The sequence below is a fragment of the Lepus europaeus genome, chromosome 1, assembly GCF_033115175.1.
Source record: "Lepus europaeus isolate LE1 chromosome 1, mLepTim1.pri, whole genome shotgun sequence".
Taxonomy (NCBI): domain Eukaryota; kingdom Metazoa; phylum Chordata; class Mammalia; order Lagomorpha; family Leporidae; genus Lepus; species Lepus europaeus.
The window spans coordinates 174,601,671-174,619,912 of NC_084827.1; the positions used below are offsets into that span (position 1 = coordinate 174,601,671).

Genomic DNA, 18,242 nt, shown 5'->3' on the forward strand with positions numbered 1-18,242 from the left:
GGTGTGGGTTTCCTGAGTACCCTACTGGCAATTTTGAGCAAAGCAGTGTGGCATGAGAGAGGCTTGTCACAGTCATTCAGGCAGCAGATGACAACAGCTTGAATCCACATATCGGCCATGGAGAGGGAAGTGCAGGGCCAGATGGAGAATCACTGTAAATAAAGCAGACTTGGTGACTGTCCAAAGATAAATGAGACGAGGGCATCAGCCATAATGGTTGAGCCTCTGGCTGTGTCAAGAGAGCAACCAGGGCACCATTGACTGAAGTCGGAGATGTAGGAAAAAGCCAGATTTGCAGGCATGTGTGGGAGGCACGGGGTTGCCAGCAAGGTGAACCTGGGCTAGAGTCTGTCTGGGGAGGAGGTACAAGCGGATGCATCAATGCCAAGTCTAATAAACATGCTGGTGCTGAAACAGGAGGCCAAGCTGGAAGGAGGGTCTGGAAGTGATCCGCCTGGAGACAGCTCAGGGTGAGCGACGAGTACCACGGGCAGAGGAAACAGCCGGAGAGGGAGGAGGAGAGGCCTGCAGAGGTCTCAGGAATGGACACAGGTCGGTGCTCCAGGAATCAGAGAAATGGCCCCAAACAGAGGAGCGACATCAGCAGGAGGAGGACCAGGAAACAGCCTGAAAACCAACAGTGAGACGGACGCCACCAGTGATCTTGGAGAAGCCGCTTCACCACACAAACAGAAAAGCAGTGTCAGGGAGCGGGTGGCAAATTACAAGTTGGATAAATGCAATATGTGGTAGCAATGAAGAAGCGAGAGGAGAGGGGAAAGGAAATGGAGATGAAAGTGTAGGAAAAGAGGGGACAAGAGGAGAGGAGGCAGACAAGGAAAAGGAGTTGGAGGAGGAGGAAGAAGAGGGGTGCACATATGAAAGCAGCAGCAAGGACTCACTATATTCTTTTTTTAAAAAAAAATATTGATTTATTTGAGAGGCTGAGTAGAGGCATACAGAGGGTGAGATAGAGAGAGGTCTTCCATCTACTGGTTCACTCCCCAAATGGCCACAACAGCCAGAGCTGGGCTGATTCAAAGGCAGGAGTGTCTTCCCAGTCTCCCAAGGGGGTACAAGGGCCCAAGTACTTAGACCATCTTCTAGTGCTTTCCCAGGCTGTTAGCAAGGAGCTGGATTGGAAGTGGAACAGCTGGGACTCGAACTGACACCCATATGGGAAGTCAGCGCTGCAGGAAGAGGTTTAACCTACTACACCATGGTGCCAATCCTTACTAGATTATCATGCCCTTTGGGGACTACTTTGAGACAGAGAAGATCTGGAGGGTAAGAAGTAGGGACAGACCTGGAATTCAGCAGAGAAAGGGAGAGAACATCAGAAGCACGAGTTTCCAGGAGGCAGAGAAGAGACAGCACAGTATGTGTGAGGCTCTGGGCAGCACTACTCACAGAAGCCTAAATGAACACATAAGCCCCATGTCCGTCAGTAGGTGAACGCGCCAACAAGGCACGGTGTACCAGACAATGGCTGTGATTCCAGCATGAAAAAGAACACAGCCAGACACACGAAGCAGGGTGGACTTGATCACGTGATGCTAAGGGTAAGACGATGGGCACAGAAAGCTACACATCACACAGTTCAGCTTACGTAACACATCCGGAAGAGGCGAATCTATAGAGACAGAAAGTGGTCCAGTGGTTGCCGAGGGCAAGGGTAGGGGAGATGGGGATGGCAGATCAAGAGAAGGGGACTCCTTCGGGGGGTGGTGAAATATTCCAAAATTGACTGTGTGATAATGGGTGTATAATTCTGTAAATAAACCAAACCCCACTAGATTGTCCACCTCAATGGAATATGGACTGTATATTGAAAAACAAACCTCAGCATCATCCTCAACTCCCACTTCCTCTCACGCTTGACATCCACGCCACCACAGGTTACCTGCTCTGTCTTCAAATACATCCCAACTCAAAGGCTTCCCACTACTTCCAGTACCACAGTGGTCAAGCTGGCCCCATCTCTTGCCTGGACAGTCACAGCCTCCTAATTGGTTCCAACTGTGCCCTCCGCACGTCTGCACTCTGCCAGGCTCCATAGGATCCTTTTAAGAGAGAAATCAGATGGCCCACCCCACCCATATCCTCCATGGCTTCCAGCACTTAGGATAATCCCTGTCCTTCTTCCATGGCCTGGTCCGGATTCCTCCAAAGCTCTGCGGTCCCTTCTGGTTCCTTAAACACTTATAACACATTCCTGCCTCAGGACCTCTGCATGGTCCTTTCACCCTGCACGATAACGTAACTCCTTGCACTGGGTGATTGATACCACAGACTGTTACTGCTCACAGTGCTGGAGCCTGTGAGGTCCAAGACCAGCAAGCTTGCAAGTTCAGCCTGAGGGGAGAACCCCCTGCTCGTGGAGGGCCGTTCCCATCAGTGCCACTGATAAGAGGAGACCTCAAGACCTACTCACCCCTGCAAGGCCCACCTTCAGCTACCATGGCCTTGTGATCAGGATTCAACATATGACCGTTCAGACCACAGCACGTCGCTGTTCCTTCTGCCTGGAACACTATACCTCCAACAGTCACTTGGTTAACAAGCTTACTTCATCCAGTCCAGGTCTCCTCCCAAGAATTTCCACCTTGGAGAGGCTATACCTAACCACCCTCTCTACAACCCTACTCCCATTTCTCTGTTTAATTTTTTTCTTCATGCCCTCATCACTACCTGATCCTTTCTCTTGACACACACACGGATACACACACCATACACATATATGCAAACATACACATATACACGTTTATAAATATACACAACAAAGAACACACATGTATGCTTCTTGCTTATTCAAATGCTCCCTATGACTCCCTATGCTCCTTATGACTTTCGTGAACCCAGGAACTTCGCTTTGTCTGCAAATCCATTCTCAGCTCTGAGAAAGCACCTGGCGTTTAGTGGATTTCATAAATGACATCAAATAAACAGATGATCCTTGTAACAACCCCTATTTTTAAGATGGGAAAAATCTGAGTCTAGGAAAGGCTAGGATGACCCCACAAGGTCACGGGACCAGTTAGTTCAAGAGGCTAGGTTGGAACTTCAGCATGCCATGATACAACTGTTTTCTTCCCCAAAATATCAACTGGTGCTCTCTCTGGTCTTGAGGGGTGACAAGTGACTCTGGGGATAATATATTCCTAATATATCAGAAATGTCCATATCTTCTACTCTGTAATAGCTAATAGAAAATTTGCAAACTGTTAACATAAAAAAGTTCATGGAAAAATGGATGCATAATAAACTAATTTTGCTGGAAAAAAAAAAAAAACCTTGAAGTCCGGCACTTAAGGGGGTTTTCAGAAACTTCAGGGACAGGCATGCATTTAACCTAGCAATTAAGGTCCTGATTCTGATGCCTACATCGCTTACCAGAACACCTGCCCTCAACAGCCAACTCCTGCTCCTGACTCCAGCTTCCCCCTAACACAGCAAGGATGACTCCAGTTCTTGGGTTCTTGCCACCCATGTAGGAGATCTAGATTAAGCTCCCAGCTCCTCACTTCAGCCCAACCCAGTCTTGTCCAATACAGGCAACTGGGGAGCAAGCCAGGAAGGAGAGCTTGTCCTCCAACCCTCCCTCCATCTATAATAAATCTTTCAAAAATTTCTTGGAAAGTACATATTATGAAAAAAACTGTGCATGCATTTCCAAACCTTTCAATCTTGCTTTCCACGAGCTTTCTGAAGTACCCACACACGTTACAGTGATGCGTACTCTTGGTCTCAATGAAGCACACAGAGAGTTCCTACTTCTCCATGGGCTTTGCGACCCTGGACAAGTCCTCCAGCCCCATGGAGCCAACTCTGCTTCCACACTTCACTTGCAGAGGCAAGTTCTGGGGTTTCTTCCAATCTGAAATCCTAAACGAGCCTACTTTCTAAAAGCTGCATTCAGGAACGCGCGAGTGCACAACCTTCCTGCACTGAACAAGACTGTTTCAGGACTCCCAGCACATTTTCAACAGGGTTTGTTTCAAGGAAGAGGTGACCCACTACAGACCAACAACCAAAAGGCACTGACACTTCCTCAAACAGCGTTTGAAAGAGTAAAGCTGGCACGGGAACACACCCTACATTCCCCTTGCCTCAGACATGACGAGTTTTTAAAAATAGGCTGAAATCACCAATTAGTCAGAACAATGTCGTGCTCTGAAGTTGCACAAGGCTTTGTATAAAGCTAATAATATTTTGGCAGTGGTGGTTCTGAACCTGCACCACAGCTATTCTTTGCAGAGAAAGAAATAGCTCCTTTGAGGAAAAAATTATATTCTTGAGATTAGAAGGCTTTTATAAAATACATCCTGATTAAAGAAGTTAAATTTCAGCTCCATCACACATCGCATGTGTACTGTGTGCAAGCCACAGGGTTTGGCATGAACAGAGAACCGATGGTGTAATTTCTTATCTGAAAGCTGGCAGGCTGGAGACCCAAGAGGAGCCAACGTGTGAGCTCAAGTGTGGAGGCAGGAAAAGGCTGATGTCCAGCTCAGGGAGCCAGGCAGGCGGAGCGCCCTCCCACTCAGCCTTTTAGTTCTATTTAGGCCTTCAATTGATTGGTGAGGACCATCTGCTTTGCTCAGTCAACCAATTCAAATGTTGATCTTACCCAGAAAGGAGCTCACAGGCACACTCAGAATAACGTCTGAGCAAGCATCTGGGCACCAAGTAGCCCAGTCCAGTTGACACATAGAATTAACCAACACAGTGACTTCTGACTCTGCTCCTCACAGTAATTTTGCCTGTGAATGTACCCTTGGAGCAGCTTGCACCTGCTGCTCAGGTAGTCTCACATCCTGCTCTCAGACGAGCATCACTCTGAGGGTTCATAGCTCTTCAGCCACATGAAAACCTGGTGGCAGGCTTGGTGTTGTGACACAGTGGATTAAGCTTCCAGTTGCAATGCCAGTTATTTCTTTTTTTTATAAAGCTTTTTTTTTATTTGACAGGTAGAATTATAGACAGTGAGAGAGACAGAGAAAGGTCTTCTTTCTGTTGGTTCACCCCCCAAATGGCCATTACGGCCGGCGCTGTGCCGTTCCAAAGCCAGGAGCCAGTTGCTTCCTCCTGGTCTCCCATGCAGGTGCAGGGGCCGCAGCATTCAGGCCATCTTCCAATGCCCTCCCGGGCCACAGCAGAGGGCTGGACTGGAAGAGGAGCAACCAGGACTAGAACCCAGTGCCCATATGGGATGCCGGTGCCGCAGGCGGAGGATTAACCTAATGTGTCACGGCGCCAGCCTCTTAGAAAGCTTTTATTTAATAAATATAAATTTCATAGATACAGCTTTTGGAATATAGTGGACCTTTCCTCTATACCCGCCTTCCCACTCCCACTCCCACATGACCTCCTACTCCCTCTCCCACCCCATTCCTCATTAAGATTCATTTTTAATAATTTTTATATACAGAAGATGAAATCTTTACTTAGTATAGAGTTGAACAGTTTGCACCCACACAGACACACAAAGTATAAAGGACTGTTTGAAGACTAGTTTTACCATTAATTAAGGACAACAACTCATTAAGGACAGAGGTCCTACATGGGGAACAAGTGCACAGTGATTCCTGTTGTTGATTTAACAATTGACACTCTTATTTATGACGTCAATGATCATCCAAGGCTTTTTTTTTTTTTTTTTTGGACAGGCAGAGTTAGACAGTGAGAGAGACAGAGACAAAGGTCTTCCTTCCATTGGTTCACCCCCCCAAATGGCCACTATGGCTGGTGTGCTGTGCTGATCCAAAGCCAGGAGCCAGGTGCTTCCTCCTGGTCTCCCATGCAGGTGCAGGGCCCAAGCACTTGGGCCATCCTCCACTGCACTCCCGGGCCACAGCAGAGAGCTGGACTGGAAGAGGAGCAACCGGGACAGAATCTGGCGCCCCGACCAGGACTAGAACCCAGCGTGCCAGCACTGCAGGCAGAGGATTAGCCTAGTGAGCCGCAGCACTGGCCCACCCAAGGCTCTTGACATGAGCTGCCAATGCTATGGAAGCCTTTTGAGTCCAAAAATTCCATCAGTATTTAGACAAGGCCATAAGCAAAGTAGAAGTTCTCTCCTCCATTCAGAGAAAAGTACATCCTTCTTTGATGGCCCCTTCTTTCCACCAGGATCTCACTCACAAAGATGCTTCATGTAGATCATCTTTGCCACAGCGTCTTGGCTTTCCATGACTGAAATGCTCTCATGGGCTTTTCAGCCAGATCTGAATGCCTTAAGGGCTGATTCTGAGGTCAGAGTGCTGGTTAGGGCATTTGTCATTCTATGAGTCTGCTTTGTAGCCTCAAATGCCAGTATTTCATATTGGAGCACTGATTCAAGACCTGGAAGCTCCACTTTTGGCCCAACTTCCTGCTAACATGCCTGGGAAGGCAGCAGATGATGGCCCAGTACTTCCTGCCACCCACGTGGGAGACCCAGATAGAGTTCCAGGCAGCTGGCTTCAGCCTGCTCCAACCCCAGCTGTTGCAGCCATTTGGGGAGTGAACCAGCAGATGGAAGATCTCTCTCTCTCTTTCTCTCTGTCTCTGACTGTCCCTCTGCACTTCAAATAAATAAAATAAATGAAGAAGAAGAAGAAGAAGAAGAAGAAGAAGAAGGAGGAGGAGGGGGGGGGGGAGGGGGAGGGGGGAGGAGGAGGAGGAGGAAAACCTAGTGGCTATGACTATCTCCAGACATGAGTTTGGAGTCCTTCAAAGTGTTCGGCAACTTCTAGCTTCCCTCCCCTACCTCTGACTTTAAAGTATTCTAGAGAGACTTCAAAGCTTCTGCTGTGGCCCATATGAGGTCAAGGTCATGGTTGGCCACCAATGACTTGAACAAGTCCTGCTCCAAAACCAATAACATCCCCTTGATTCCCCTGCAGGATTTGATGCTGTTGGCTATCTCCTTAATTTTGAATATATTGTAAGATAATTTCAAGAAAAATATTATTTACACTTGATAAAATTACCCCCAAATAGAAAGTTTATTGACTATAATCTATAATCCATTTATATCACACAAACATGTTGTTGACTTTTATCAATGTTTTTACTAGTTTTAAAACCATCTCCCAGGGCCGGCACTGTGGCATAGTGGGTAAAGCTGCTGCCTGCTGTGCCAGCATCCCATATGGGCACTGGTTCAAGTCCTAGCTGCTCCACTGCTGCTCCGTCTCTCTGCTATGGCCTGGGAAAGCACTAGAAGGTGACCCAAGTCCTTGGGCCCCTGCACCCGCTTGGGAGAACTGGAAGAAGATCCTGGCTCCTGACTTTGGACTGGTGCAGCTCTGGTCATTGCAGCCATCTGGGGAGTGAGCCAAGGGATGGAAGACACCTCTCTCTCTCTGCCTCTGCTTCTGCCTCTCTAGAACTCTGCCTTTCAAATAAATAAATGAATCTAAAATTAAAAAAAAAAAAATCTCCCAAGGCCAGCACTCTTATATAATGGGTAAAAGCTACCTCTTGGTGCTGGCACTGTGACATAGCAGGTAAAGCCTCCACCTGCAATACCGGCATCCCATTTGGGCACCAGTTCATGTCCTGGCTGCTCTACTTCCCATCCAGCTCTCTGCTATGGCCTGGGAAAGCAGTACAAGATGGCCCAAGTCCTTGGGTGCTTGCATCCATGTGGGAGACCCAGAAGAAGCTACTGGCTCCTGGCTTCAGATTGATGCAGCTCTACATGTTGCAGCCAATTGGGAAGTGAACCAGTGGATGGAGGCCCCCTCCCTCACTCCCTCCCTCTCTTTCTCTCTCTCTCTCTCTGCCTCTCCTTCTCTCTCTGTATAACTCTGACTTTCAAATAAATAAATAAATAAATCTTTAAAAAAAAAATCTGCCTCTTGCTGTGCGGGCATCCCATATGGGCACCAGTTCGCACCCCCACTGCTCCATTTCCTGTTCTCAAGCAATTATATTTGAAAACTAAAGGGAAGAACTTGCTATTTAACTCAAAATCCAATCTACTATATTTATAATCTCTAAATTATCCACGAATCAAAAAAAATTCTTTTTACTACTGGCACTTGATGTAGAAATTAAAAAATCCAAAATACTAACAAATTTGAAGCTGCAGATTCCCCGCTGCATGCTCTGTTTCCACTCATGAAAAACTGTTCTCTCAAGGGAAATAAGCATTGGATCAAGACAACAGGTCCCCAGGAAGAGACTTCGTGAAGAGTTTTTGTTCTCTGATGACAAGGTCCTGGCTTGAATTAATTCATTCCTCACACAAGATAACATTGTTATCAGACTTATCACCCATGATCAGTCCTGCAACAACCAGAGCACATTTGCACTTTCCATTGTTCGAGGATTCTTGTGTATACATCTTGTTTCAGAGGTCCCTTAGTTGATGTTAATTAACATAAGTAGTTCTGCAAAGGAAATGTAGTTTTCCTTTTGAAAAATCATCTTTTTATGGGTGCTTGGAAAAGTAGAAAATGCCTTCTTTTAAGCAGCCAGCTCCCCTTTTTTGGACATATGGCCTAATGGTTTTTCTCTTTGAGATCCGTTTGACTGAAAAGATGCCCTGGTCTTGACTCACACATTTGCAACAGGAAAGAATTCAGCATGAACAGAGAGCAGGGGAAGACTGGCAATAACATGAACTCGGAGGCCACAGAAGGACGTGGCTTCCAGGGCCCCGCAGTCACCGATGTGTGCACCTGACACGGCAAAGACAGCGAGAGCTGCTGACCACCGCGCTCCCCCTTCCCGCTCCAGGGACCGAGGGACCGAATGCTGGCCAATGGCATGCGGTGGAAGTGACGGGGACACGTCCAGTCTTAGGCTTCAGCTGCAACGGTGAAAGCACCCACCTCTTCAGTGTACCATCTTCCTACCACGACGGAACCTGGATCCCTGAGTGAACTCCAGCCCTCACCAGACGATGACTCAAACAGACATTAATCTTTTGTTGGAAGCCACTGAGGTTTGGGGATTTGGGTGCTGTTGCAACATAGCCCAGGGTTGCCCTAACTAATATCCTTAGCCGTGTTGCCAGTCTTCTCTGAGCCCCGGTTTTGTCGTCTGTGAAATCAGTATGATGAAGGGTACGTAACTCATTATGTTCTAAGAGTATCCTTGGGAAGCACTTAGCATGGGGGTAAGCACTGAAAAAACATTAGCTGTGTGTGTTGTGTTATGTTGTGTGCGTGTGTGTCTGACTACAGTCAAAGCTTATGGAGAGGCAGAGCTGGGAGCCAGAGGGGAGAGAAATCTACGGCGCCATGAGGAGTCACGCGGGAAACTGGGATTGACAAAGAAGAAACCTGCCTGAGAAACACGCAGGAACAAGCCAAAAGGGAGTCCAGCAAGGATGGAGCTTGGGCGCCAGAGTAACTTTTCCTAGATTCCTTCTACCTCTGAGCAGGGCTTCTTGTACAGGGCACAAGGAGGAACAGAGGCCATGGCAGAAGAGAATCTCCCGCACCTCACCCTGGGAAAGGGCAATGAAGGAAAGCTGCTGGGAGCCAAGGAGCCGCCAGCAGCAGCAGGACAGCGGGGAGACCCCAGTGCACGGGAGGCCCCCTCTGGGTTGATGAGAAAGATGACAGGAAAATGACAGGTTCAAGGGGAGCCGCAAAGATTTGAAACAGCTGCTGTGATTCTGTGGCTGCTTTAAATTCTATTAACTAGGAAGAACCCCTTTCACACAGAGGCATTTTTTTTCCAACAGGTAGACAATTCAAAGAAAATTATACCACTTTTGAGAAGAGCCTCAGAAAACAAGGTATAACTGTCAGTGGGGTTTCCTATTGTTTTTGAAACTTGTCCAAACCGTGACCAATGCACAAAGGCACCTGGCGCTAAGAGAAAGCCTCCTGCCACTTCATGAAAATGGGAGGATTTTTTATCTGTAATACTCAGGAAATTACAGGACTACTGCTAGAAAGTAGCTTATAAAAACAATAGTTTGCTGTTTTTTTTTTCACAAGCATCATGATATAAAATAGTTTTGCAGTCTTAACAGAAGAAATAAAGAATGATCATTTTGTAAACTAAGATCAATTTTCCATCTCTGGGTTCCCAGCTCAATTTTGATGACTTTATGAATTTACCAGCAATCACCATGCTGACCCTAAGAACAATCATTGAAATTGATACACTTGTGTGACTCTCTGGTCCCATTGCCAACTTGACAAAGTTTTAGCTACTGCTGTTTTTAGGAGGCTCAAGATGAACCCAGTGTCCACTATGTGCTATAAACATGCAAGGAACCAAATCATCTTCATTGGTGGAGGTAAAATTCTTTTCCCTACTACAAAGCAAAAATAATTACCTATGCTTCTGAATGTTCCAAACCAAGATGTAAGCAGAGATGCTAAGCTGCAGTTCAGAAATGCAGTTAACATATACAAGGTGATAGTGATCAGATCTAATTCATCGTTTTGGCCGTGGCTTCACTGGTGCTGTTAGTCTATAGAAACAGGATATGTGTGGACAAGATGAGAGAGTGTTATAGACAAAGGATTAGGATCATTCCAGTTCTGTGTCCATGGGAGTCTTTAAAAACACAGAGAAATCTGCTTTGATAACAGACCTGAGTAAAATATCAAACTGGAATCATTTCAGTCCTAATCATGAAAATCTCCATCCACCAGCTCTGATTGCGACTGTTTCTAGAAGGATTTTCGTTTTTTTCTGAAATGCTTATAAAAGAGACACCACAAACATCCTAAGGATTCAGAGATAGAGGAATGGTTTCAAACACCATTCCCCATTAATACTGTTTCATTAATTCATTGATACATCGACTGAGCAGACACAATTTGTCAGACACTGTGGGAAGCAGTGATGAAAAAACTGCTTTCTGTCGCTGCTCTCATGGGGCTGAACTCTGGCAAAGAAGACAGAGAGTAATCAGAGCATCGAGCATGTAAATGTATGCTGAAACCAGCCAGGGCTGGGAAGGCAAAGAACACAGGGCTATAAAAGAGAGAAGTGGAGACTTACAGCATTAGCCAAGACTTCCAAGGAAAAAGCATTTGAAACAGAGGTCTGAGGGTTAGTAATGAGGCAAAAAGGCAAAAGAAAAGGACTATCCAGGCACAAGGACTCCAGGGAAGAAGGGAGTTCTGCCTATCGCAGAGGTTAATGGTCAAAATGTCTGGAACCCAGAGCAAAGGAGATATGCAGGTAAGAAGGGGCTGGAAAAACAGGCAAAAGAGGCGTCGTGGAGAATGAGCCAAAGGTTTTGTATATGTTCCAAAAAAAAATGAAAAGTGGCATGAAGGAGTTTAAAGAAGAAAGCAACTACATCTGATTTTCACTGGAAATCATCACCCTCAGGTTTGTGGAACAGAGAGGGTACAAGATCATGGACTTGAGGAAAGTCTATACTCTCTTTGGCATAACCACGTTGGTTCCAGTGTTCAGCAGGCACGAGAGTGGACAGAAAAACAGCAGGGTCTATCTCTGTAGCACAGGTAGGGACAAAGGCAGCTGGCCTGGAGGTGGTGTCGGTGGGGTGCAGAGAGGGTGGTGGGCTTGAGTGATCTTCAGGTGGCAAACTGGAGCACACTAACAGGAAGGGAGAAGATGGAAGAAGAGGGAGGAGGAGACACGGAGGAGCTCTGGCCTGCAGAGTGGGTGGGACACCGGAAGACAAGCCGTGTGGGGCTGGGAATGTGAGGAATTCAGCATGGGGGTGACTCAGCTTCAGGTGGCCTGGGGCATGTAAATGGAGATGCCAAGTCGCTTGCTCCGTGGGCACCAACAGGGAAGGATGTCTGTGACCTGCTGACAAATACCCACTGAGCAAGGTACAGAACACTGTGCACACTGCAATCACTCTTTAAGAATTTGTACAGGAAACCTAACCATCTGGCCTGCAAGAGGAATACACACACTCAGCCAACACATGCTCATACATACAGTAACACACATGGTGATCTGGGAAGAATGTACCAAACTCTTGAGCTGTTCTATGAGTTGAGTAGGTGTGGGTGAGGACAGGTGAGTGACATATTTCCAATTTTCAGTTTGTAAAGCTCTACATTGTTAGGTCTTGCTTCTTACAATGAGTACTCCATCACCCCAAAGTCCTACTTCATCCCAACTCTCTCTCCACGCCCAGATCCTGCCTCACCCTGAATCCCCACCCAGTGGCAGACACTGGCATCAGGGTGAGAAAGAAGAAACACAATGCCAATTTTGCACATTATTTGATCAAAACAAAAAAGTAACTTGATGTTTGCTTTTTAAGCTGCATCCAAAGTCATATCAGAACATTCGCTGGGAAGCCCTTGCTGCTCTCAAGGAGTTTAAAACTAAGTGAGTTGAGCAATAAGTCCAGCTGGGTGGGTGCCATGGATGTGTGTGGACACACTGACCACTATAGTCTCCTACCACTCGCTCCATGTACAGCAAAGAGTACAAAGCACAACCTGACATCCTACAATACCCCACACTGACAAAGGAATGCTAAAGACGTGCCTCATTGTGGAGAACAGTGCTCCAGGAACTTGGGCTAGTTGAACTTACATCAACAAAAAGAAATTAACACAAATGGGAGGATTAGGTGCTTTCATACAACAGCTTGCATAGTTTATCCCAGATTTTCCATACGTTACTTAACATGATCACCCAGCACAGTGCCAGCCCACGCTCGGTAAATACTTGAGGGATTGTTTTTGAAACACCCAGGCCTCTACTTGACCAAGAGTATCATTTTCCCAGAACAAAACAGGTAAAATGTGAAAGCAGAAGGATTCTAACATCCGAAAGCAAGGCAATGGACGTGATGTTTATCCCCATGTGAACTTCCTCCTCCCATTCTCTGATTATATAAAGTACAGAGCATTTGAATCAAATGAGATCTTGAAGTCACCTTGTCCAACAGCTGAACAGCGTGTTGTTTAATGATCCTTAATTAGTGTGTATTCTACAGAGAGATGACACAATAACTATTGAGGATGCAACCCATACCGGCGAGGCAGACACATGTGAAATTGCTCCCATCTTGCTTCTCAGTGGCATCAATGCAGCTCCCATTGTTCTGGCAGGGTTTCCTCTGGCAAGCATCAAACTCTTCACAGAAAGTGCCCACGTACTGGTCCTCGCAGGTACAGGAAAACGTTGCCTAAGATACAAAAGCAGCATGTGTTACCTAGGTTCTCTAAATCATGCTTGGCTGTGAGCTCAAAGTAACAAAGGACCTCCAGTGCCTATAATGACATTAACACTGAGACATTAAACCCTACCAGCCAGGGCATCATCAGGTTAAGATAATAGATTCATGAGAAATAGCATGTGTTTCTCTAGTTTAATCTCTTACACATATCTTTATATTCATATTCTTTTTTCCCAAACATTTTTAATCATCTTAAAATAGAAAGAACAACTCATTTTTAAGCTAAAAATGAAATTTCACTGACCTGAGATAGAAATGGCAATTTTGCTAGACAGATAAACTGTGCTACCACCATTAATTTAAATGTCACTCTAACTAACGAAAACCCATCAGCATAGACAGCGTGTGCAACAGAAATGTCACCAAATGTCCCACTCAGAGCACAGAATTCACCAAGTCACTCTCAACAGCCTTATGCAGACCACCTGAGAGAAAGGGAAAATAAGAACAGTATTGTCCAGGCAACCATTCTCTTTGGTTTATTATATTAACATTACCTTGGTAAGAGACCATAACAAAGAACTAAACGGGATTTGAAGTTTCATTTCTGAGAGGGTTATAAACAATCCAAATAGGACCAAGCCTTCTTGCTCCCCTCTTTATGCCCTCTCGTGGTAATGACATGTCTGGAAAAACACAAGGCTGGCTCCAAAGCCCGTTTCAAACAATGTAAATCACAATAGGACATTCCCATGAAGAGGACAGGAGGGGAGGCAAAGGACAAGGTATTAGTAAACCTCACTCCTTAAGACAAAATCTAAACAAAACCGACAAAAGCACCTTTCCAAACTCCCTTCCCAAACCCCGCACGTCATGGCTTTCTCGAGCACATTAGCAGGGATCTGGATCAGAAGCAGAACAGCTAGGACTTGAATGGGTCCTCCAGTGTGGGATGCCAGTGTCACAAGTGGTGACTTAACCCACTGTAGTGCAACGGCAGCCCCAACCCTGCACCTAGGGACAGGCAGGTGTGTCTGCACATTTGGACAGGTATTCAATTTCTACTCTTCCAAAGTTCCACCTGCAGCCCCTCACCCATCCCACCTTCCTGGTCCCACTCCTGCCCTACATCTTAGAGAGAGACTCCGCCCTCCTCTCCAGGTATCCTCAACTCAGGTTGCCACCCAGTATCTCCATCAGCACAACCCTGCACCTACCTAAAGAAGAAATTTTCATCCAGTCTTCTCTGTAATATGTGCTTGTCTCTATCCAGCTTTATGGTTCTGGTGTATGTACTGACCAATTTACTATGCATATTTTGATTTTTATGTAAATATTGATAATGAGATATTTTTCTCATCTTATTCTTGCAAAACCCATTATGCTTCCAAGGATTATTCCAGAACTTTAGGTTGTTGGTACAGTTGTCACACTGAGCTTTCATTAGGGGGTAGAGGTTTCAGTTGATTCTCAGGTTTTCCAGGTAACACAAAGCCAAAAAGGAAAAAAATTGAGCCTATATCAATTGCAGATAATGATAATGTCACCATCACTTCTCCAGTTCTCAAGGTGTCATTGGTGGATCTCCCAGACTGAGTCTGACCTCAGTTGGTTGTTTATAGAATTAACCACTAAGTAGAATATAGAATAATTGCTGAATTTTACCAAATGCCATTTTAGCTTCCATAGAAATTATCTATCGGTTCCATCCATGACAAACTGATCTATCATTACATGAATTGAATGTCTAGATTTCCAAGTACTGACTCAACCTTATGTTCCTAGAAGGAAGGCTCACTTAGGTCACTATACACGATGGTTTTAATATAAGCTAGATTCTATTTGTAGCAATACTTCTAGCACCTTCCATTTAACCTCTCCCTCCCCTCTCCTCCCAACAGACTCCATTTCTAAGGAAAAATGTTCTCTTGCTCTGAGATTTCATCTCACACCATAAGAACTTGCTCCTGGTAATGAGTGACTGAAGTGAGGAAGATTCCTGACCTCAGATAATCAATCAAGGGGCCAGACAATGACATACGACATTTAGCTTGCCCAAACTCCCAGCCTTTAGACAGGTGTGTTCCTTTCGTTACAGAATATGTCTTTTTTAAAAGGAAATATGACAAGTGATTATGATCTTCATAATTAAGTACCCTTTAGTTTAAGAATGCGTTCTTCAGCTGTAGCTTAGAAACCTGAACAATTTGGAAAAACCATCTTTCTTCTTAACGATAACATCACCTCTTTCCCAGCCCAGCTTCAGTTGGAGCTACATTTTCTGCCCTGCGTTTTTATCATTCTCCAGGTTCTCGGTGATAAATGGAAACACCCTCTGCATTCTAGCAATGGGCTGATCACAGATCTGGTTTTCCACGATGTAAAAAGTTTCTTCCTGTTGTATGAGATCCAGGATTGTTAGAAAGGTTCCCTTTTAAATAGGAAACTCCTTTTCCTAAAACTATCTTCTAAGGAAAATCTTGTCTTTGCTTTAATGTACAACAGAGAATACATCTGGTATTTGCAAACATTGTGCCTGGAGATCCTTGTGCAGCCAAAGACTTGTGACTGCCTATGAAATGGGAATGCTGTGCACACCCAACCCACAGAATTCCAAAGTGGATCTCCAGGTCGCCATGATAAACTACTGTGTGCCACTGGTCTTTGCATCTGTCCTCTAAAATTTACTTGGTTTGTAGCCAGGCATTCCGTATTGCAGATAAATTTCCTTAGCTACTTGAGGGACACATTTTGCATATAATTCATCTAGTGAGTTGCATGGATAATATTTTGCTTCTGAAAATAAATTATTCAAGTCTCCAAATCAATATCTTTGAGTTAACTTTGAGTGAATTTAAAGCTAAAACAGAAGCTACATATTTTATCTTGCTTTATTTTAAGCAAGAACCTTGAAAGAAATGAAGAAATGCCACAACAATTGCTTTTGGCAAAGCAAAACACTGAGTTGATTCTTAAACTTTGATGAATGAGGAAGGACATTACCAAATGTTTATATATCCATGACCATATAATTTTGGTTAAGTCTTGTGTATACTTTATCATGTCATCCATGAAGTCAGATTTCTTTCTAGCTCTGTTCCTAGAACCAAGAGTTTTCCTAAGCTATTAAAAGGTGTTTTGACAGTTTCAAGACTGTTGACTTACAAGAGATCATGAATGCTTGTTATAGGAAACTATACTTGTTGCATTTTTCAAGAAAACTGTGTTTGGTCACTGAAAGTTGTAAACTATTACACTAACTTGGAGAAATTTAATCCACTGCCCATGATATCAGCAATCTAGGTCAAGTAATGCCAGCAGCATAAGGGAAAACTAGACACCTTTAAAATTAGCTTATCCAATTCACAGAGAGATACTTCCTTGTAAAATTACCATATAGGTGTATGTGAAAGTATGCTTCAGGTAAAATGAGAAAGTGATCTTCAGAGATTAATTTTAAAACCAATACAGAATCTTAATTTTCCTCATCAGTTTGAAGTCAAATATTCCATTAGTACATTAATGAAACTTTCTCAGACAGTAGGAGGGAGCTTACTTTGAAAATTTCGAGGATAAAAATTTTTCATTCATACATGCATTCAAGTTTTCACCAATTCAACAAATATTCACTGAGCATTTCCAGGAAATTTTCTAGGAGCTGGGGTCTTAAAAATGAACAAACACAGGGCCGGCACTGTGGCTTACAGTGTTAAAGCCCTGGCCTGCCACGCTGGCATCCCAAATGGGTGCTGGTTCAAATCCCGGCTGTTCCACTTCTGATCCAGCTCCCTGCTAATGGGCCTGGGAAAGCAGTGGAGGATGGCCCAAATCCTTGGGCCCCTGCACCCACATAGGAGACCCTGAAGAAGCTCCTGGCTCCTGGCTCCTGCCTTCAGACTGGCTCAGCTATGGCCATTGCAGCCACGTGGGGAGTGAACCAGCAGATGGAAGACTTCTTTCTGTCTTCTGTCTCTACCTCTCCCTGTAACTCTGTCTTCCAAATAAATAAAATATATCTTTTTAAAAGATTAACAAGGCTCTCTTTCTCTCTCCCTCTCCCCCTCTCTCTCATTATATTCTAGTGGGGGTGAATGATGACAAACAAAATGAACAAGTAAACAGTGTAGTGAGTTAGGTGAAGAACCCATGGGGAAAAGCAGAGAAGGGGAGTAGAAGTGATGTGGCACTGGGTTTTGGAGGGCATAATTTTAAGCAGGGCGTAGTGAGAAGGTGAGAATTGGGCAAAGACCTGATAGGGGTATCTGGGGGAAGATATTCCTGGTGAAGGAACAGGCCATGCAGAGGCTTCAGGGTAGGACATACTACCACATTCAAGAAATATCTAGAAGCCAGTATGGCTGGAGTGGAGAAAATGAAAAGAGAGGGGCCAGTGCTGTGGTGCAGCAGGTTAATGCCCTGGCCTGAGGCACCAGCATCCCATATAGACACCGGTTCTAGTCCCTGTTGCTCCTCTTCCAGTCCAGCTCTCTGCTGTGGCCTGGGAAGGCAGTGGAGGATGGCCCAAGTCCTTGGGCCCCTGTACCGGCATGGGAGACCTAGAGGAGGCTCCTGGCTTCAGATTGGCACAGCTCCGGCCAGAGCTGCCAATTGGGGAGTGAACCATCAGACAGAAGACCTCTCTCTCTCTCTCTCTGCCTCTCCTTCTTTCTGTGTAACTCTGACTTTCAAATAAATAAATCTTTAAAAAAAAAAAAGAAATGAAAATGAAAAGAGAATAGAAATGCCAGGTAACTGGGTACACAAAACAGTGATTATTAACTGGGGGCCATTTTACCACCCCCGGCCTGGACACATCTGACAATGTCTGGGGCAGGGGAAGGCTTGCTCCGGCACCCAGTAGATACAGCTCTGAGATGCTGCTCAACACCCTACAATACACAGGGTGGAGTTATCCAGTCCCAAATGTCAATCATGCCGTGGGTGAGAACCCTTAATGCAGGGCTTAATGAGCCTCTGGAAGGACTCTGGTTTGCTATAAAATTTGGGAAAAGGTAGATCATGTGCCAAAGAGGGCCCCAAAATGCATTGTGCATGTGGAAGTCGCTTCACATTACTACATTTATTTTATTTTTATAACCCCTTAACCCTGACTGCAAGTAACCCCACAGCCACCTCAAATTTGAAAATGGGTGCTCATTCA

The 18,242-nt window shown here is 45.2% G+C and overlaps 1 protein-coding gene across 1 annotated transcript in view; it reads right to left on the reverse strand.

Moving 5' to 3' along the window:
- Positions 1 to 18,242, reverse strand: part of DNER (delta/notch like EGF repeat containing) — a 396,414-nt gene that overhangs the window by 137,143 nt on the left and 241,029 nt on the right. The window contains exon 6 of the mRNA XM_062193179.1: positions 12,937 to 13,090. Coding sequence (XP_062049163.1) covers positions 12,937 to 13,090 — 154 coding nt within the window. The remainder of the gene's footprint in view (positions 1 to 12,936; positions 13,091 to 18,242) is intronic.